Below are 23,912 nucleotides of genomic sequence, written 5' to 3' on the forward strand. Positions count from 1 at the left end.
AGGTCTATGTAAAAGCATCCAAAGAACACCATGACACCTTAAACCAATATTTTACATATTTAATATTATACATCTTTTTTATATATATAATTTTATAAGCTGTGTTTACAGATATGAAATTTGTAAAATTTGGATTATAATAAAATATTAAACCTTGTTTCTGAAATCATAAAACATTGAAAACTGCATTAGTGTTTAACATTGACGTTTGTTTTACCCATTTCACATGGGAGTGTTTAATTTTGAGGTCTGTAAGCATAACTAAAGTGTACTCTCGAGTGTAATATTTCCCTGTTTAGTAAGTCAGGCCTTTTGAGCTGTAGCTTTGTAAAGACCGTGGGATTTTCCAAACTGAGTAAATCCCACCACACAAATAAACACAAAACTGATTTGCGTGCTCAATTTTGTTGTAACTCGGAAATCTTTTGAAAAAAATGATTGTCTTCATTAGCATGATTGTGTTACTGTTTCATCCAAAAAAACTCTAAAACACTGAAGTATACAGACATAGCGGACCAGATGCAAGCTTTTATTTTGAAATGTAGAAGCTTGGGGGAAGGCACCACCCGGGAGGGCATGATTTTGGAGGTATCCAGGCTGCAGTCATACCCAACTCATTCATTCAATGAATTTACCTTGTGTGGGTGTGAACATTTCCAAATTAGGAGACTGTGTGTATGATGAAGTAGATTGTAAACAGACAGTTAAAAGATATGGCCTGGTATTTTGCCATTTAATCAGTTCATCTTTTCATTAATACTTTTTGTGGCATAATATTTGGAAATAAGAAACGATTAATTCAGTACACATATAGGTAGTATTTAGAGGTCATAAAGTCTGAGTTCTAAATTGTGGCTAGAAACATTTTAACAGCAGTGTTGTCCAGTAGAACAATGGTGATATCCAGGATTCAGAGCGTAGAAGCTGCAAGATGTCATATATAAATGTCTAGAAGTTCTGTTCTTTCTTCAGTGTATTCAATCAATTAGAGAAACAAAATTGGTGTTATTGTGAAATAAATAAGGGCTCTAAATCTTCCATTGTTAGCTGCAATTTTTGTAAACAAATCCCACAATCTTCCAGCATGACAACATACGACTCTGAGCCTACTAGGTAAAACTTCCGAAACCCTAATTAGGCACACTGTCATCTGTCTGTGGCATTTTTAGTCTCACACACACACACACACACACACACACAAGCACACACACAAACCCACAAAGAAACACACACACACACACACACACACATTACAAAGCTGACTATCATTTTTTAGGTTTTTCTTATTGTACTTAAATGATTAATTAAAGTGAAATAATGATTACCCCCTTAAGCATCCATTTATATTCAGAAAAAAAAATCAAGATGAGTGAGGATATATTTGTTGTAAAGGTTTCTATATTTTAATGACGTGTTTCCAAACCACCAGAGGTCCCTCCACTCTCATTGTTACCATCACAACAATTGTTGTTGTTACCACACATATTGTTATTCTTGTCAGTTAGCAACATTCTCTTAGCAGATGATCTTCAGTCCAACTGATGTCACAGATATACTGACACATCAATCAAACTGACATTGCAAGCATGTGTCCTTGACTATGTCAACAATGAACAGATGTTAAAATCAGTCATATGTTCAGAGAAGAAGAACACTGGTGTAGCGTTTATCCAGTTCCAGGGTCAGTCCCAAAGGATTACAGGTGTACAATTAAATTTTGGACAATCTTAACAGACTTAATTTTGTTATATTAACTGACACTGTAGCCTCCGGTTTTGTCTCTGGTTTTTAGATATCATTAATGTGCTTCCTATCTCCCTCTTATCTCACATGTTCCCTTAAGCCCCAAACTCAACCACAGGGACACTGTGCTGCCTGTTCGGGGTTTGCTGCCCTGGAATGACTTCCGGATGGTTGGTCAGACTCAGAGTAATGCATTCTAACCCTGACCTCAACCGGACACCGGAATGACAGCGGTATTATGGGCCGACTCCTTCTTCCCACATCCTTGAAGACTAGTTGTTAGCAGCCATTTGCTGCCCACAACCTCTCTTAAATGTTCACATGGTGACAAATGATTGTCACCCGCAAGCCCACACGGCCACTGCTCACCGTGAAACAATAAGCCTGTCACGTACACAGCTTATAAAGATTTTCACATGCTAAAAGCATACTCAACTGACACATTCTCACATAGGTACACACCTTCTGTTCATAATAGGTTCAGTTGGTACAAATTCTTTCTTTATTCAAGAATAACAGGAATCAAAATATTGTGCAAGAAGGACAAAAGAAGAATATTTTTTATCAGGATTAACAGCATTACCATCATCATGGTTGTTTCTCATGACTTTACTGTATGGATACTTGTGTGGACACTTCATCTATACTACTACTGGGTACCTAGAAAAGTACTATATACATTATATGTATTATAATTATCATCTAGTCTGGCCATCATCGGACCAAGCCAAGATCAATAGATTTGAGATTGAGTGTTGGTCTGGGCAGTCTGCTCTGGGTTTTCTCTGCACAAGAGGCATGACCAACGGGCTTTGTACAAATGACTGTACTTAATTAGGTAGTCCTTCAAAAAGTAAACCAAAAGCTGCTTGGTTGCTTCTCTGTTGTTGTCGCGTTGAACCCGCCAATAGCGCACCAGGTAGATAAACCAGTTTGTGATTGGTTCCTGCAAAATTGGGAGGTACAGCAGGAGAATTATAAATGCAAGTTTCCAGACCGAGTTGCTGGGAGAGTGGGCGTGGTTTAGCCAGTCTAATTATCATCACCATTACTACAATTATTACTGTATGTGTAATACAGTACACATAAAGTATATTTGCATATTTAACGTGTATGTCCATACTCGGTGTGCGTGTACCAGCTCATGCAGCTGCAGATGCACATGTGTACGTATCCTTGCATGTATTTTCAATGCCACCTGCCCTAATTGAGCTCCTGGTCGAGAACTTGTGCAGTCTGGCTTTCACCAGACCAAGCTCAATCTTTTAAGATTGAACACTAGTCGGGGTGCTCTGTATATTCTACTGCACAAGAGGTGTGAAAAATGACAAATGTGCAGGTTTCCAGCCGTAGCTGCAGGGTAAAATCAAATCACCAGAAGACCAGGCTAGGTTTACCCAGTCTAGAAATTGTGTCCAAGGAGCCCAATTGAAATTACTGTTACTCATTTATCAGGAAAATGTGTTGCATGGTGTGTGTCACTCTCTGGCGGAGGGTTAGGCCAATTGCTCACTTGTCTCTTTGTAGAACTGGCCTCCATCTGCGTAACAAGTGTCAGTGATGTCCTTCAGTAATGATACACCGCCCTCCTCACGCTCTGGTGACACACCAATCTCTCTAGCAGATACCGGAACGTTGACTCACAAGTAAAGCATCATCACTAACAAAATAAAATATAAAGTCATAGAGAATGATGCATCTTTGTAAGCAGTGAGATAGTACTACAGTAGCCTGTGCATGAGCGTCTGAAGCCAAATTTAAAACAAGTGTACTGTGGAAACCTGAAATCTCCAGTGCACGTACACGGAGAAAAGACTCTTTTGAGATTAGAGATTCCATTTGAAATTAACATTATTAACGTATTCATGGTTTGGGAAATTTCCATTGAGGGAAAAGGAGAAGATTTTGAGAACATCTGATGACGTAATAAACGTTTTTTTGTGAAAAAAAATCAAATAATTATTCCGAGCAGAGTCATGAAGGTGGTCTTTAGTTAATAAAATGGCCTCCATTTCATTCCACAACAACGTTTGAAATTCCGAGCTGTGTGCAACTTTCAACTGCAGCTTTGTCAAGATTGTTCTTTTGTTATGGTGAAAAATGAAATACACAGAATTATGATCTAAGATCCATTCAGGTTAAAGTAATATTCCAAGGGCAAGCAAATACATTCTGCGCGTACTACTGTATGTGACCCTTGTCTCCGCTAATAATGGCTCTCAGCATTACCGATTGAGTATTGAAAATGTTTTCATGTTCCGAACTACGCAAAGAAAAACTGCTACTGACGTATGGCCAAATTCACCCCGCTTCAGTTTGTGTCCAAATGATTTATGGATTTGTGTTTTCAACCATTGAGAACAAAATAAGTTTGTTTAAGGTTTTTAAATAAACACAGTCCAATAAATAGTTGGATAAACAAAGCAGTCTGTAGAAAATCAGCTTTTTATCTGAGTACACTGATAATTAAAAGTAAAACTGCTTAGAGGCATCCGGCAGCCATGTGGTTAAAACGCATGGCACATAACCGCAACATTACCAATTCAATCTGACTGGAGACCTTTATTGCACGCTATATTCCTTTACCTTCCTCACATTTCCTATGTCTATGTACACTGTAATAAAGAAAGGGAAATAAAGGTTATAGGCAGATGAGCTGAGACAGAATGCTTACTTGTAGCTGACGTTACTGCTGCTCATTAGATGAGCTTGCATCTACTAATGGCTTTTTTTCTTCTCTTCTTTCCCCCTTCATTGTGTACGTTTCCAATTAGGACTGTATGCTGATGATAATGAGCTGGCAAAATCCTTTTCTGCTTTTTCCATCGTCACATAAAACTCAAACTGGGAATTGAGAGGAAGCAAATAATAGAGAGCACTGAACCTCAGGAGATACATGAAAACAGCGCAAGGATGAGGATGTTATTGAAGGACCACAGAGTTAATCAAGTAACTGCACACACATACAGGATGGGATGACAATTGTTGATAAGTGCGGCTGTAGGTGAAATCACACAACAACGGTAGGCTTCTAAATGGGGACTGCTTAATTTATATAGTAATTTTTTAATACATTTCCATGCGGTGATTGCTGGAAGAATTGGTGTTTGTTGGATTAATCAAATTCATTTCACCATCTTGTTATGGATGAGACAGACACGCTGTGAGTGGAAACGTGTCAGGCTGCGGGCAGGGGAGCAGCTGTCAGTTTGTCTCACTTGGCTAGTAAGCACCAATTCAAAGTACTCGGCTTGTCTGTTTCGCTGGGCTGGTTAAAACAAAAGACACTGAAAGAGAGCAACAGTATAACCATCTTCGCTTTTTTTTTTTCATAAGCACTTTATTTTATAGGGCTCAGTATCAATGCTTTGCTCTTTATCTTAAGCTGTGACGAAGGTTACTTGTACACAATTTATACTGACGCACACATGGGATTCCAAAGTGTCAATATACAGTACATACGTTGTTGAATGTTGTACTTACAAGTGCAATGTACAAAATAGATACATACGTACAGTATGTGATTTGCATATGCAATGGACTACAATTATAATACTTTGACTTTTTACAGCAATGCAATGTCAATACTGACTCTTTCAATTATATGGTTAAAATTAAGTTGCAAAACACTGTTAAAACTGGACATTTCTAAAATAAGTATTTTTAATTAATTCAACTGTGAAACTCTACTCCGACTCAGAACCTATACTAGTCAGATACAATCAGGGCAATCGCAAAATCAGAGAAAAAACAGAAGAACCAATCAAATTTTTCAGATAACTCCTCTAAGTTAAACACTGGTCAAACAGCTTGGTTGCGACATTGCTGTAATTACATTCAAAATTCAGATTTTGCAGCATTTGGCACCTTATCATATTTGCATAGGATTAGAAATTGAACCAACTTGAAATCTGTAACATCATAAGAATGTTACTTTTTTGTGGCTATAAATATGCTAAATATATATATAGTTAATGAGACCAACAGGTTATCGGCAGATGAAACACTCAGTAAATTATTAACAGTTTGGGAGCTATGTTAAAAAGAGCTTAACATATGCTTTTTTATGAGAAAGACTTAGCCTCGCATTCCTGTTGCTTTCTTTCTGATGTGTACAAATGAATGTGGATAAGCAAGTCTCTTGTGAGATTTCTTACCATTTTAGCTGTTAGTGAAGATCATCAGTGACATTAATGTGTGATCTTGATAATAATTCTAATTAGATACTAAGGCTGGGAAAATGTGTCAACTAGAAGACAAAACAATAAATCAATGAAATATCTATAAAAGGCAATTGCTTCCGACCCTTTACAGAAGCAAAACAGTTGATTCATACTTAAGTTAGATGAGTCACAAAAGACTGCATGCAAAACAGGACTGCATCACAAACATTTCCCCATATACGTTAACAATTAACCTTTATTTAACCAGGAATAGACTCATTGTGATTAGGAATCTGTTTTGCAAGACAGGCAACAGCACAATTAACACAGTTGCAGACATAATACATATTTACAATTCCCCATTGAAAATAAATAATAAATAACAGGATCATAAACTATCAAAATATTCATCAATGTTTGTCAGAAGTTATCTACATCAGGGATAAAACAAATCAATCTGTCAAAAAAACATTTACAGCCCAGTGTGCCTGCCTCCATGTCATTTAAAATGACTTTAAAAGCATCTATTGAGACCAACTCACAACATTACCGTCATCCAACCAGTTCATTGCACCAGTCAGGGTACTTTCTGCATGTGTATGCTGTAATGGTAGAGAGAAGGAAGAAAGGACAAGGCTTACGATTCATGTAGTGGGTATCCCTCCCACACTGGATCCATAAAGAATTCCGGTTTATATTTGGAGCTGTTGCAAGATTGCTGCCATTATCAAGAAGTGACCTGATTTGATTTATATCTCATTAATCTCACTCTCTTTATCTATCTAGCTGTTGCTCTGTTCTCTCTCTCCCTCTCCTTCTCTCTCTTTTCATAGCAGACATGCCAACCTTCCTCTGTCACACATGTCTCTCCCTCTACGGTCTCTCATCATTCTTTCCCCTCCATGCCATGCTATGTTAAAGCCAACACTTCTGCCTGTCACTCACTAAACAGTTCATAATCAGTGGGCACTCAAGCATTAAGTCAGTGTAGAACGCCTAAGGTCAAGTCCCCTTTGACTTTCCTCACCTTTTAAATGAAGCCATGAATTTGTTTGTAAAGACTGACGACAGGAAGTGTTTGTTGACCCAAAAAGAGAGCAGAAAAAAAAATCACTCAGTGCTTTTTGCCAAGCAGTGGCGTCACCAGACCTATTTTAGGGGGCTTCAGCCCCACTAGAATTTCCAATAACCCTGCTAAATAATTCAATCTTCCTTTTCTGGCCGATTTATAATGCAAAAATACGATACAGCCCCTAGAAATACTTTACTCATGAAATGGGCTAGGAGTTAGACCCAGTGGAAACTGCTGTGCAGCGTTGGATGTGCAGTGGTGAAACCAGCTACATAAAGCCGAGCATTCAGCCAAAAACTGAAAGAACGGTATGATGAAACAGGATTTATACAAGCGTAACATACATTTAGAATATAAATAGTGTAGAGACACACATAGCTAGCTGAATAGATGTCCCTCCTACTTGTGAAATGATGGTAGACCATGGGTCAGTGGTTTGGGTGATTAACTGTTTTTTCCCAATAACACCAGCTGATTTTATACAAATAAGCATTGTGAAAAAACTTAATCTGTATTACCCCCAGTTATCTGTAGATGCTACAATAAAAAGAAGTGTAAAAACCATTGTTTTTACAAACATACTGTCTATTTTGTATGAATCCTCTAAGAAGATCCTAAACAGATCAGTTTGGTGTGCCCATAGTTCTCAGTGATATCAACGAGACAGCCATTGTATTTATCCAGTATGAATATTGATTAGTTGTGTTATGCAAAGAGACATGTCACATAGCAGACACATTTTTGTTTTTATGGCTGCCAAATGTAATCCCCATTGGTTACCTTTAAGTGGTCTGATGGCAGATCCTCAGGGAGGGTTTGTGGGAAAAGGAGTGAAAAGTTGGTTGCTGTAATTACACCCTGATGTAAGGAGTAATGCACCATGTGAGATTCTATAAAGCACACAAAGTGCTTTCACAGTGCTAGTACAGTATTTGATTCATACCAGGCAGAACTGTTACTGTTATTATATAAATGCTCTGTGTTCTCACAAAGATTTGTGTTTATATATAATAGGCTAATGTTTGGCATCTTTCACACCACACTAACCAATCTTACAATACAGTACTTATGCACTGCCGCTTGAATATTATACCATATATGTATGTTATATATCATTTATATGTTATAGCTTTTGGCTAGTCAGGCATTGTATTTTCTTATAAAAACAATAATAAACCATAAATGTTCATCATAGGAATCAGATGAATTGACATTGTAGCATCCTTTGATGCCACATGTGTAAGATTTTGCATGTTTAGCTTGTTTGTCATCTTTGCTGCTAAATGGCAGTTTGTAGTCCACATGCAGAGATTTGTATGTTTGGCTTCAGTAGGAAGTTTTTCCATTTCATAAACCACAAATGAATTCAGAAATGTTGCCGATCTTGCTCTTCAATTGTCTGCAGTCCTGCTAATCTGGGTCATGCTTTAGTACTCTCTCCCAGACAAAGAGACTGCTGGCAGTTTATAATCTGCAAGGAAAAAAAGTTGAAAATGCATTCTTTTCTTAATCTCATTTTCCTTATCTCTTTTCATCTAATTCCTTCACTGCACTACAAAAATCCAATTTTGCTGCTTTCTTTGTCAGCGTGAGGACACATTGTTTGCTTTGGATATCATCTTCATCTTTTCTGCTGCCATAATTTCTTAAATCTTTTTTTCAAGATTGGATCTCGTGAAAAGGAGGATAATTAAGTATCTTAAAGAGAGGGATAGTTATCCCCAAATCCAAACCTTGCAGAATATTTTCTAGTTGGTCAACCTGGAAAAACTATATATATATATATATATATATATATATATATATATATATATATATATATATATATATATATATATATATATATATATATATATATATATATATATATATATATATAGTTTTTCCAACAAAAAAACAAAAAGCCTTATATAATTATGTATAGTTATTTATAAAGGAATGTGATTGTCAGCATAGTTGCCATCGCCAAGTGCCTTGACACCTGTGTGGAAATGCCTTCTTTCTCCACCCTCAGGCTTCAGCTGCTTGGAATTTAAATTTTGTAATTGAAGAATTAATGGCGCCAGTAATCAAGCAATTAATCAGTAGTTACAGTAATAGCTTGTTCGTTCTTACTGTAAGTGAAGAGCTTTTAGTTGCGGATTAGGCTGTGTGTTAAACAAACTATAAAGAAAATACTGTAATCCCACAACTGTGTTCATGTAGTCAATTGTTATTCTTTTCTTATCAGAAATCAGGTATCATGCTAATGTTGTTACTCTGCCATTCTGTGTGTGTGCGTGCGTGCTCGAGTGCGTTCATGCCTGTATGTTAATGCGTGCGGGCGTTCATGCGGGTGTGTGTGTGTTTCTGTGGTTCTGTGAGTGCACAATTCACATTTGAGCAAAATATGTTCATGCATATCTTTATTTTCACTATTTTAAAGATCAACTCTCCCTTTTTAAAACATCATACACCATTTTTGAATTTTATGATTTTGCTAGTTTGTGTTGTAAACTCACAATGTCAGTGACACTTGAGTCAGTGAAAATAGCAACATTTATTTTTGATAACCTCATGACAGCTGTTTCACTTTATCCATCAAACACGTTCCAAAAGAACCGTTGTCTCTTAGAGTGCACATGATTACTCTGTTTCTATATTAAAGCCTTTGTGTGACAGTCGGACAGCTTTGCTGTAGCTATTTGTAGCTCAACACGATGAACAACCATGTTTATCTCTGTCATGTCAGTGCAGGTTGTAACTCTAGCACCTTTTTGTGTGAAGTACACATCTTTTTCTTCATGTTCACATTGATTTTCTGAACGTGCTCCATTTTTCTCCCACATTCAAAAAACATTCACGTCAGGTAGATTAGAGGCTCTATAAATGTTTCTCTTTATCTACGTTAGCTGGGTGACTCACTTCCGACTGGACCAGTCTTTCACTTACAGAGGGAAAAGAATCCAGCTTTTTGTACAAAGATGGAAAATAATGTCTGAGTGAATCTGACAGCTATGCAACAAGCAATTGCACTTCTAAAATAGTAACAGCAACAGCATTAATTAAGTAAGTCATTACTGTATGTTTATTAGTGAACACTTCAGCTATAATCTAGTCTTTAATAATGCATTTGTTAAAATATTGTTTACTCCCTTTAACATCAGTATAGGTGCTGATAAGTTTATTTCATGATAGTCATGATATTATAAATGGATTTATAGGATGGCTGGATTTTGATTTTTTAATACTACTATATAAATAAGTATTCAGTCAAATGCACCATCTCAATACTTTAAATATACTATATGGTATGGTGTTCAATTTGAAAGGACGTATGATGACACTTTTAAAACTTCAGTTTATGATTTAAAGTTTTGATTTACAGGTGAAAGTTTTTAGTATTTATACTGGATAAATGGCATCATTGTTGCCATCATTCACTATGCAACCAAGAAAACACGACCATCTTTGAGGAATACTGGTAATGCTGAATAGAAAACAGGAAGTTAACATATGCTAAATCAATTAAATAAACATCTGTCATTTAGTCACACTCCATTGCTGCCACAGCATCAATCTCTCTTGCACACAGCAAATCTTAATCAAAGAATACGCTGTTTGTATTTCCGCGGTTTCCTTTGGCTTAAGACATAAAAAGTTACGCAAACAAATTCAGTAGCAGTTTGGCTAGCTTGTTAGACATTCCAGTCACATACGTGCCTTTGAGGAACTCTGATTTGTAATCAGACATTTTCAGATATCTCAACTCGATTGAAGGACTGGTGGGTGGCAAGCTTCCTTATTATTTATGTCTCGAGTCTCAAATATAAATCACACAACACAGCAGTCAAAGCTGCTTTTTTCCCTCCCTTCCTCCTCCCGCAGAGATACACAGAAGCACAGAAGTTGGCGGCTTCATTGTGATTTTATTTTACGTGATTGAGATTCCGAGTGCATGGAGGACAGTGCGCCCAGAAGCAGAGAAGGATATAAGGCACTCTCAAGGTTGCAAGTTCTGTGTGTGTGTGTGTGTGTGTGTTTGTGTGTGTGTTTGTGTGTGTGTGTATGTCTATGTGTGAGCGCGCTTTGGTGGCTTTAACAGATACAAAAAGAATATGTGGAAACCTTCAAATTGACTTTTGGGATTTCTACATGCTATTTTTTTTTTTTTTATTATTATTAGTATTTCAGTGGTTATTATTAGAAATGATTAAAGGAAATCTCAAACATGATCAATTATCTAATGTATTTCTTCTCTCTTCTGTCTCTTATTTCATTCCAGTGAGCCCAAATCCTCATTCCAAAGAGTGGAAGACCAGTCAATAAATTATGAATGTTAAACAAGATGACCTCTCAGCAGCAGCAGATGATGCGAGGTCCTAGGTGGAACCGGGCCTTGTCCGACCCTTTGTTTGTGGTGCTTCTGGCCCTGCAACTGCTGGTGGTGGCAGGGCTGGTGCGTGCGCAGACATGCCCCTCTGTCTGCTCCTGCAGTAACCAGTTCAGCAAAGTCATCTGCACACGACGAGGTTTGCGGGAAGTCCCTGATGGCATCTCTACCAACACACGCTACCTGAATCTGCAAGAAAATCTCATTCAGGTCATAAAGGTGGACAGCTTCAAGCACCTAAGACATCTGGAGATCCTGCAGCTGAGCAAAAACCACATACGCAAAATTGAGCTGGGGGCATTCAATGGACTGGCCAGCCTCAATACATTGGAGCTTTTTGACAACCGCCTCACTACTATCCCAAACGGGGCATTTGAGTACTTGTCCAAACTAAAGGAGCTTTGGCTGAGGAATAACCCCATCGAGAGCATTCCCTCCTATGCTTTCAACAGAGTGCCCTCTTTAAGGCGTTTGGATCTTGGGGAGCTCAAACGGCTGTCCTACATATCTGAGGGGGCCTTTGAAGGGTTGAGCAATCTGCGCTACTTAAATCTGGGAATGTGCAATCTGAAGGAAATTCCCAACCTTATTCCCTTGGTGAAGCTGGATGAACTGGAGATGTCGGGGAACCAGCTTACCGTCATCCAGCCTGGCTCTTTTAAAGGCCTCATCCATTTGCAGAAGTTATGGATGATGCATGCCCAGATCCAGATCATAGAAAGGAACTCTTTTGATGACCTGCAGTCACTAGTGGAGCTCAATCTAGCCCATAACAACCTTACCCTCTTGCCCCATGATCTCTTCACTCCTTTACATCACCTGGAGAGGGTGCACCTGCACCACAACCCATGGAATTGTAACTGTGACATCCTCTGGCTAAGCTGGTGGCTTAAGGAGATGGTGCCAGCAAACACCAGCTGCTGTGCCCGCTGCAGCTCACCAACCCAGCATAAGGGACGATACATTGGCGAGTTGGACCAGAACTACTTTCATTGTTATGCTCCTGTTATTGTGGAGCCTCCCACGGACCTTAATGTGACAGAGGGAAGCGCTGCAGAGTTGAAATGTAGAGCCAGTTCTTTGACCTCTGTAAGCTGGATTACACCCAATGGTTCCATCATGACACATGGTGCTTACAAGATCAGAATCTCCGTGCTGAATGACGGCACTCTGAACTTCACCAATGTTACCATGCAAGACACAGGCACGTACACATGTATGGTCAGTAATTCAGCAGGTAACACAACAGCATCTGCCACACTCAATGTGTCCTCTACAGAGAACAGTAGCTTCAGCTACTTCACCACAGTGACAGTGGAGACCATAGAAACGCCACATAATGAAGGCTTCACCACTGCTGTGCAGCAGAAGGTGGGGCCCACACCCTCTGCTGGTACATGGGAGTCTGTTTCACCCACCTCTACAACTACCACTACAGTCCGGACCGCGCTCTCCACCCGCGCCACAGAGAAGACTTACACAATCCCCGTCACAGAGCTGGGTGGGGAGGGCTCGCTGAATGGCTTGGATGAGGTGATGAAGACCACCAAGATCATCATTGGCTGCTTTGTTGCGATCACACTGATGGCAGCAGTCATGCTAATCATCTTCTACAAGATGCGCAAACAGCACCACCAGCAAAACCACCACGCACCCACACGCACCATTGAGATCATCAATGTGGACGAGGACTGTGTAGCGGGAGGCCCGGGCATGGAGGGCCATCTGACCCTGCCTCCTCTTGAGCACGAGCACCTCAACCACTATAACACCTATAAGACTGCTTACAACCACGCCTCCACGATCAACTCCATACACAGCTCAGCGCACGAACCTTTGTTAATCCGCGCCAGCTCAAAAGACAATGTACAAGAGACCCAAATCTAATACTTTTTTTTCAAAATGAGACATTATAAAACTGATGGAATTACATGAAGATATTACTGACAGTACATAACTGACAATTGGTTGTGAGAACTATGGCTCAAACATGGAAGAACAGACTTTGTGTGTTTGGCAAATCAGTGGCTGGTGATGTTTATTCAATGACTTTGGGAATTAGGGTATGCCTACTGTTTCAAAAAGTGTCTTTACAAAACAGAAGTTATTTATTTAAGAAAAAAACTATTGTGGTTAAACCAAGAAAAAACTGTATTCTGCAATTATTTTTTCAGCACTTGATTCATGTTTTTTTTCACCTTCCTCTCATTTCATGGGATTGGTTTACTAATATGCTTTCAAACTCTGTTTGAAGAAATCTGTTGAAGAAAAACTCCTGAAGCAAAATTTTTGTTCTTATTTGGTAAACTGCAGTCTTTGGATCTGATAAGATAGTAACCTCATTTACCCCATGTATCAAAGGAATCTAGTGCAAATAAGTAATTTTCTCCAGCTGTAGATTAAGTGATGAAATATTTTGTGACCATCTGTAATTGAGATGAATTGAACACTTGTTAGAGTGAGTGACAGAACTGTCTGACAACATTTAATCATAATTCACTGTTTGATCATGTCTGTCACATACGTGTTACGCACTCTCTGCTCTGTCACCAATAGACGAGGGAACTATTTCCTGCGTTCTGCTGTTGTAAAAGTCGAGGCTCTCTATTAAAAGTGCATTTTAGTTCAATTAAATTCTATTAACCATTAACAAAAACTAGATTTGTTTTTGTGTTCCTCATGTTATGCAAAATCTTATCCCTAATCTCCACTTGTTTCGACTCAAGTTCCAATTTCTCCGAGACGTCTTCTGATTATTATTATAGAGAACATGTATTAATTGAATTGAAACCAATTTACATTAGGAGGGTTGTGACACAGGAGTAGCATTAATGGCTACTTTAGATTCTACATAATTGTGAAGAATCTAGAATCTCTTAAATTCTGGAAAAAGTCCATTGCTTTCAAATCTTTCCAATGAATCATGGCCTTGCCTTTACCTTACAGGGCTATAGAATGAGGCATGTGAAGATGATTGCTTTGAAGCTACCTTTTTCATGCAGGGACCCCTTACCTCATCTGCAATATAGAAGGACTGAGTGCTGTCAGAAGCAAACTGATGAGCTGAAGAAAGAGCTTAACCTCTTTATACAGCTGTATGAGCACATTGGCTGTCATCTGTGTGCCTCGTTTGTACATGGGCAATGTCTGGCAGCCCCAGATTCACACCCTGCCCTTGCCAACCAAAGTACTTGGCCATGAGCGGCAGGGTTTATACTGCTAGAGGCTTCAGGGTTGAATGTGTGGGATAGGGCATCAACCAGATGTTTGGGTTGCACCTGCCTTTCACCCTATCCCTTTGCGTCAACGCAATTTCCATTTTAATTGATGTGCCCATGAGCTTTGGATGAACACAGCACTGCAGGCCCCCATACCCGGGAAACCATTTCAAAGTCCCCACTGTGACAAACGGTGGCAGGCACCATCAGTGCAGGGGTTAGGTAGACATTTGTCAGATCACACCCTTAGGGATATGCCCCAGGTTTATTTTTTAGTAAATAAAGGAATTTTATTGTCCCACAACACTAATATATATTTAAAAAAGTTAGGCCACTGACATACTTAGTTTGCATTATATCATTGTGTTTCAATTAGGAAATACATAGAGTAGAATGACTCATAAAAACTCATGTTAGAGGTATTGGCATTCACCTTCTGTGGAGTCACCATGCTCTCCGTTAACCTTAAAGCTGGAGGTGGTCCTCTACCTAAAATTCACAGTATGTTGTGAGTTTCACAACACACACGTATGTTCTGTAGGCTTGAAAGTTGTCGGCCTGGATTATAGGTGGTTACAGTGAATTTCAGTGGTTGCAATGGTGGTTTTCACAGGTGCACACTTCTCAAATTAGCCCTGTTACATAATCAGCACCTCTGCTGTCCATCTGCATGCTCAGTTTGTTATCAGCAGTCACAGTTCACCATTTGGTTTAAACACAACACTGTCAGGCTTACAAGCTGTATTGTTTGTAGATCCATGCATGTTACGGCACCGACCTCTAGCCCTTCTATTGTTCCAAACCACCCGGAACTAAACTGCCTAGCCTTACTCTCAACCTCCTTAAACAAAGCAGAGTACAGCTGAATATAAGTTTGACAAGAGTTCACTATCCCACATTGGAGAATAATGACAAACAAACAAAATGGCATAGTTAGAAACCTTTTACAGCTACCTTTAAAGCTTACATGGGTTTAGTGGATGAGTGCTTTCCACTCAAAAGACAGTTTGTTTAACCTAAAAGACTAAAAAAGTCTACTTCCCATGTTTTAATGCATCAACAATTTTCAAACAGGGATAATAAGTAAGATGCAGCAGCTGTCGCGTGATCTCATGACTACAATACTTTATAAAAAAGGAAATTTACTTAAACAATACGATAATAATCTAAACCCCTATTTCCACAAGAACCGCTTGTGATATGTAATACAACATTTGCCTAGATTATATTTTTTAATAATCCATGTCTGTATGTAATCTGGTAGTAAAGTGAAAACTCAAATTGCCCTTCATATTTTACAGACCATTTTATAATATTTGTGTTCCTGTAGGTAAAAATGACTTAATTGGAGCTTTGATACCATTTGTTGTACAAATGCAGGAAGTAATTGTCCACTATCCACTCAGTATGGAGACCCACTTTACTGAAAAATGTCAAGATAATTTGATAATTAAGATAATTCTGGAGCTTTGTTCAATAAATTGATTTATTCACTTTGAATGTGCTGCACACAACACAGATGTAGGGGAAGGGGGCGGGGGGTAGATTCCTAAATAACACAAGCCCCCCAGATAATTTGAGTCCAGAAGGAATGAGATAATTGATTACCCCTTATCATGTGTACTATTTATCCCATAATTGCACTTCTGTGGAGTTTGGCACATTTCTAAACAATAGAATGACATGGGTGTGTGTCATTTAGTTTGTGTTTGAGTTCTTAGTGGTGGGATGCAGATCACAATTCCACTTAGTTTATGTAAGAGTTTAACCATCCTCTCTTTTTGCCTTTGGTTAGAGGTAAATCGTCTGAAAATTGAAATGGTAAATTTGTTGCATTTTAGTCAAGCTGTCTCATGTATGTATGGTATCTAAATATTTTTGGTCAATATTGTTTTCTTCATATTGTTTTCTTTTTACTGAGGGGGAATGCTGTTCTAGTGGTAGATTTATATAAAATACATTTTGAGAATAAAACAAAATAAAAAACCTTTTCTTTTTTTTTTAATTTTTATTTAACATCCTGTTCTAAAAGTGAAAAAGAGAAACATGCTGTAAAAGAATAAGAGATTGATTTTCATGTAAGCATTCTTTCATGACCTTTAAAAGATATGGAGATCGATTATAGAAACCAGAGTTTGTAGTTCATACACAAAATATGGTTAAAATAAACTATTGTTGTTTTTTCTGTATTGTCTGATTCTTGCTTTCATCTTGTACCACAAGAGATTTGGTAGGGATATAACGGTAATAAAGTATCTTGCAGCTCATTGTCACTCCAATCTTGTAAAACATGGACGCTTGGTCAGGTGCCTTTGTTGTTGTCATAGCGCTTGGTCGTCTCCTTCAGCGTCATATAACATATATAACGCTTGGTCGAGACTAATGGCGTCCATTTTGACGTGGTTGGGTTTAGGGACAGGTCATGGGTGGGCTCACGGTTCCGTGACACGCGGGAATAACAGGACGGGGAAGGACACATGCGGGACACAGACCCCGCTCTCCTGGGTGAAAGTCCCTGTCCAAACGTCCGTATTTTACGTGTTTGGAGTGAGAACGGGTGGAAGTATCATACTTTAAGATGCAAAGCTATAGTACATTACATTGTCTTTCCCCCTCCATAACACAATTAAACTCTGAATCTGTAATGTCATTATTCAAAATGATATTTTAAACCTGTAAGTTGTTCATATCAATTGACTACACTTTCAAATTTGATTATAATGATTAATTTATAACTGTTTCCATTCATAATCTAACAAAAAATAAAGAACTTTGAGGGCTTGATTCCATATTTTCTACCTATTTTTAGTAAATGGCTGTACTGTTTTAAACAATATTTATGAAAATGTACAGTCATGATGACAATGCAATCATGATGCCTATCTAAAGTGTTGTTACTTGGCATTAGTGGAAAACTAGACTCAGTTCAGCATGTAGAGTGAAATGGAAGGCTTTCATCTTGGTGCTGGAGGGACGTACTGACATGCATAACCCTGAAATACCTTGCAGTGTTCGACTATACGAGACAACTTATAACGCACACAGTACATCCATTGTAATATGCTGTCATATTCCTAACTTAAAAGAAAATTTCAAACGATGTGTCTTTACATAAATCAGTGCTCTGATTACCTTATATGTGATATATTTATAAAAAAAATGGCTTGAAAAAATTTGTCTGAATGATAAAAGAGCTATTGAAAACAAGTTGGTTTTCTGTACTATATTACAATTGCATTACACAATACTGATAATAACTGGAATCTATAAACCTCCATTTTAAATTCATAATGTATTCTAAACAGGTTTCTTTTTTACATTAAAGATGAGGGGATCAGTCCTTTTTTCAGTTTACACTCTAACCAATATTTTACTCAAACACTCAAAGTGCACTTAATGACACTAATAGGGATGCTGTTTTTAAAATCCAAACAATGTACCATTGTGTTATCTGATGCCGAGCTAATAAAACTGTATTAGTAAACCATCATGTGGTTGTGATCTTCCCGAGCAGATTCCAATGCAATATAAACAACGTTTTTTAATTAATCGCTCCATCATTAGCATTTGTGAGGTATTGTCCCATTCACTAATTAGCCAAATCACACAAGATCGGGATTGGGATCACCATGTGACCAAGTCATTTCCCAACACAAATAATGAGATAACTGTTGTTTTGATTTTGCGCTATGGAAATAAAATTGAGATTGAACAGAATTGAAACATAGCCAGGCCAACATTAACTACTTTATTCCAAGAGTGATGACAATCCTTTGGGCCAATCCATAGCAAGTATAAGAATGGTTAAAGAATTGCCTTGCCAACAGTCAGACAAATGATGAATGATAGTGAGGGGCAATATATAATATTACATATAGTAGATTTTTCTTACACCAGTGTAACAAAGGCAGTTTACTAATTGTGTGAATGCTGATTCTATGACTACGACTTTTCTGACATACTATACTATGACTTTGAACAATATTCTGTACAATGACTTTGTTCGCAATACTACATCTTGATTTTTTTTTCAAAATGCCATACTATGACTTTTATAACACTTTCTTAACACGCTATACTATGACTTTTTTAACATACTCCACTATGACATTTTTCAAGGTACTTTTCTATGACTATATTACCACGTTTTTCAACATAAAATTTGTTTGTGGCACAGTATTCTATTAATCTATAACCTAGTAATTTATTCCCCTATGACTTTTTTGATTTATAATACTATGACTTTTTATCACTTGTTTGACATACCATACTATGACTTTTTTGTCATTTTTTTCAACATACCATACCATGACTTTTTAATGGCTTTTTTTCTTTTCTATCTGAGTTTTGCCACTGTTAGTTTTCTGTTGGCCTGCCCTGTTTGCCTCTGTGGTTTCCGTTTTTTTCCGTTTCTATTTCTTTTTTCGTAGTTTCTTTGGAGGTACAATGGCTTAGGCAGTAGCACTGCTCCTATAGGCAACCAGTACGTACTCACTGCAAACTCTGAACCAAGTCCGGTTCCATGGCCGGGGACTTCCTTTTAATACATACCATACTAGGATTTTCATGTTTTCTTTTGAAGGTATAATTCTTTACAACACAAACTATTTGGGGGCCCAGTTGCTCAGTGGTTAGCACAAGTCAACTAGTCATTGCAGACTCTGATCTAGGTTTGACTTCCTGGTGTTCACCTTTCATGACATTTTTTTTCAACATGCAATACTATGACTTTTGTATGACATTTTTTTCAACATAGCATACTACGACTTTTTTTATATACAATACTATGACTTTTTTATTACTTTATTATATACTATAGTATGACTTTTTTATACTAATACTATGACTTTTTATTATTTTTTTTGACATGCTATGCTAGGACTTGCTTTACTAGGACTTTTTTCATCATGCTATCCTATGTTAGCACAGCTCCAGCAGGCATTCAGAGACTAGTCTCTGTGGACTCAGGCCCAGGTTTGAGTCCCGGTTCTAGCTGGCCCTTTTCCTGATATTTTTTTCAACATGCTAAACTGTGGCTTTTTTTATATACAATACAATGACTTTTTTCAACACACTATACTATGATTTTCATTGGCTTTTTTCCAACATACAAAGCTCTAACTCTTTACATCACACATTCTTTCACCCTATGACCCTGGCTTTTTCTATGACTTTTTTTCAACACACAACAGTATGACTTTTTCATATGCAAAATATTACTTTTTAGTTACTTTTTTTCTACGTGTTAAGACTTTTTTTTATAAAATACCATGACTTTTTTTAATCACCTTTTTGACATACTATACTATGACGTTTTAATAGTTTTTCAACATAATATGCTATGACTATGTAATCACTTCTTTCAACATGAAATTGTTTTGTTCTTTTTTTGACATACAAAACTATAACACTTTATAACACAAATTCTTTGGTGGCACAGTGCATACAACTCCAACAGACAACAAAAAAATAGTCATGACAGGCTCTGATGTAGGATTGATTCCCAGTCCTGGCAGGCACTTTTCATGAAGTTTTTTTCAGCATGCCATACTATGACTTTTGTATGACATTTTTTCAACGTACTATAGTATCACTTTTTTATCACTTTTTTAAACTTGCTACAACATAACTTTTTTGATAAACTGTGACATGCCTTTTGTCACTTTTTTTCAACATACCATAATATGACCTTTTGATGGCTTTTTTGACGTACAAAGCTATAACTACAACACTATTAACACATTTGATGGTGGTACAGTGGTCAGTGGTTAGCACAACTAGCAAATGTTCGTTGCAGACTCTTAGAGTTAGGCTCAATTCCCAGTCCTGGTAGGACTTTCGTGACATTTTAATTTCAACATTCTATACTGTGACTTTTGTATGACCTTGATGAACATATTATAGTATGACTTTTTTGTATACAATACTATGATTTTTTATAACTTTTTTCAACATACTATGACTTTTTTATTACTTTTTTTTGACGTACTATACTATGACTTTTAATTACTTTTTTTCAACATGCTATGCTATAATGTTTTTCAACAGAATGTATTATGACTATATTATCATTTTTTTCAGCATAAAATAGTTTGTGGCTCAGTGGATCACAGGTTAACACAGTTCCAGCAGCCATCCAGAGAGTAATCTCTGCAGACTCAGACCAAGGTTTGATTCCCAGTGCTGGCTGGCCCTTTCCATGACGTTTTTTAGGACATATGACTTTTTTCGATATACAACACTATGACTTTTTTATCCCTTTTTTTTAAATTGCTGTACTGTTACATTTTTGACATACTATATCCTGCTTTTTTGTCACTTTTTTCTACATGCTATACAATTATACTTGTTAACATACTATACTATGACTGTATTGTAAATTTTTTCAACATACCATTTCATGACACTTTTTTCAACATACTATGACTTTTTAATTACTTTTTTCAACATACTATGACTTTTTATTACTTTTTGGATATATACAATACTATGACTTTATGTCACTTTTTTGACATACTGTACCATGCTTTTTTGTCACTTTTTTTTCAACATACCATAATTTGACTTTTTAATGGCTTTATTTGACATGCAAACTTATAGCTCTTTACAACACACATTCATTGGTGTTACAGTGGCTCAGTGGTTAGCACAACAAGCAAATAGTCATTGCAGACTCTGATCGAGGTTTGATTCCCAGCCCTGATAGGCACTATTATGACATTTTTTTAAACATGCAATGCTATGACTTTTGTATTACTTTTTTTGAAAAATCCTATAGTATGACTGTTTTATTTACAATACTATGACTTTATTATTACTTTATTCAACATACTACAATTGTTTTGATATGTAATATTAAGATTTTTTCATACATCTTTTTAACATGCTATACTATGACTTTTTTGTCGACATGCTCTACTATGGCTTTTTTTTACATACTATACTGTGACCTTTTTTGACATACTCTACTGTGACTTTTTCAACATACTATGATTTTTTTATTATGGATGACTTGTATGGATGGACTGCTAGTGATGCTAAACTTTGCTGGACATCATACTAGAGGGATCCTCTCACCATGCAGATCTGGACATCATACTAGAGGGATCCTCTCACCATGCAGATCTGGACATCATACTAGAGGGATCCTCTCTCCATGCAGATCGGTGTGCTCTCTCACCCTCACAGATCGTTTAATGGTCAGCCTGATCAGGGATCAGTTAAACGAGTTGCAATCCCAGACAGCCTATAGAGCAGAGTGAATCAGCATCTGCTGTTGTCCTTTACAATCATTCCATTGACTTTGTATTCAGCGCCTTACTTTTTTTTTTAGCATTTTCTAGTATGTAATTTATATTATTGTTTTGTTAGGTAGCCATGAAGTTGCTGGATAATATGTAGGGTTCTTTCTACTGCGGCAGAAAATGTGCAGTCTCTAGTATACCTCACTAAGGGACTGAAATGTATGAATGAATTAGTCGTGGAGAACCTTTGAGTAACTTTTGAGTAATGTACAACAATAATGACCAATTTACTTTGATGAATTATTCAAGTGTAATAAATTCAACTTAAATGGTTCTCAATATGTGTGTATAATGCTCTTGCATAATGATAAACACTGAGTGATTTCATACTGTTGGCGCCTATTGCCAATGCAAGACTAAGGTGAAGAGATTGTGTTGATTTTATGGCCCATGATGATGACTGGCAAATGAGATGCTCAAAATTTCCAAGAGCTTTCTTCCTGTATCTCTCTGAATGGGCTCCAGAGATGAACTATCAGGTGCAAAGGAATGACACGCTCTCTCTCATTTCAAGAGTCTTACAGATGTGTTTTCTGGCAGCTGGGACAGTCAAAAGAAAGACAGGATAACCCAAATTACAGTGCCTTATATCATGCCATGTCCTAATCGTAAATGTTTAACTCTACTGGCATGGTGCCTTTATTAGATAGCTCAGAAGAACCCAGTTTCCCGGCAGCTGGGGAAATGTCCACGTGATTTAATCTATTGATTCGTGTACACAGACACGTGTACATAGTTTTTTTGTGCGATGGTCAACATATTTTTTCAACTAATGTAAATTAAGCATCTTTCCTGATCACAGGAAGATTTTTCCTGCCAGTTGGGCTGCAGCAGAGAAGCTGTATACAGCTTTGCTATTACTGGTATTTTAGCCCTAAAACTGCTGTATTTTTAGCCCTATAACTGCTGTTTTAATCAACATTTATTCACCAGATCTTATAATGGTCCATATGTATTTCTTTTAATGTGATTATTTTGGTCTAATTGCCAGGGAAGCTGGATTGCTTTATTGTTTATTTCTATTTTTAAAACTATAACTCTACATCTATCAACATTTATTTAGATCATGGTATTTATTTCTTTATTTTGATAATAGTATTTTAGTCTAATTACCAGTGAAATGTTACAGTATGATGTAAGACACTATAATATGGGCTGAGCTGGGCGCATTCAAAGCCGATATCCCACAATCCAATGCTGGCATTTACTGCATACCAGAGAATCGGACAGTAATCAGTGGGTCTTTAATGACATTATCACTTCAAAGTACATATTTAATCAGTGGTTTTGTCACCAGCAACAACACATTGCTCAATTTTGTTCCAGTAAGTTATGCACCATAATAACGTTCTAAAAAATCTGCGGAATACTCCAGAAATTACTTAGTGATTGCCGCTTAGCATAAAGGAGAGATAAAAATGCATAATATTTGCAATATTAATGCTTTTGTCCAACTTTGTATTTGAAGATTTAAACAATGAAGATAATAATAATTCAAGCTGCAAGCAGCGTTAGATGGGCCCTCGCTCCTTTGCTCGCGTTGGTGTTTTTGGCGGACATTGGGGTTTGGGTTACTGGAGGACGTTGGGGTTGGGGTTACTGGAGAACGTTGGGGTTACTGGCGGACATTGGTGTTGGGGTTACTGGCGGAAATTTTGAGCAGATATGACTATGTACATTGTTGTTACAGCCACTTTCGCGTTAATCACTACACTCAAAATGGCCGCCACGCCCACACCGTTAACGAAAAGTTTTTCTTTTAATAACTTTTCATCTATAAGGTGTTGAGATGGTACAGACCAAATTTGAAGCCCATTGGATGACATCTCTAGGAGGATTTTGTTATTGTATAGCACCTTGACTTTTAGGACTACTTCCTGTTGCTAGGGGGCGGTATGACTTTGAACCAATATCGGTCTGTAGATGTTGTCAGGGTTGGACTCTCATCTAGCCAATTGTACAATGTACAGTCAAGTTACACCCACTTCCTGTTTTGCCAACGGGCATGCCCTGTGACAACAGAAAAGTTTTTCTTTTAAT

At 37.4% G+C, this 23,912-nt stretch overlaps 1 protein-coding gene and 1 long non-coding RNA gene across 2 annotated transcripts in view; both read left to right on the forward strand.

Annotated features, from left to right (window-relative positions):
* Positions 1-16,751, forward strand: part of lrrc4ca (leucine rich repeat containing 4C, genome duplicate a) — a 54,556-nt gene extending 37,805 nt beyond the window's left edge. The window contains exon 3 of the mRNA XM_034879106.1: positions 11,243-16,751. Coding sequence (XP_034734997.1) covers positions 11,294-13,237 — 1,944 coding nt within the window. The 5' untranslated portion in view covers positions 11,243-11,293 and the 3' untranslated portion in view covers positions 13,238-16,751. The remainder of the gene's footprint in view (positions 1-11,242) is intronic.
* Positions 8,825-23,236, forward strand: LOC117949098. Its single transcript, XR_004657622.1, has 2 exons — positions 8,825-8,857; positions 23,140-23,236. It is a non-coding gene; the product is annotated as an uncharacterized LOC117949098 (long non-coding RNA).
* Positions 23,237-23,912: the final 676 nt, after the last annotated feature.

The sequence above is a fragment of the Etheostoma cragini genome, chromosome 8, assembly GCF_013103735.1.
Source record: "Etheostoma cragini isolate CJK2018 chromosome 8, CSU_Ecrag_1.0, whole genome shotgun sequence".
Classification (NCBI taxonomy): Eukaryota; Metazoa; Chordata; class Actinopteri; order Perciformes; family Percidae; genus Etheostoma; species Etheostoma cragini.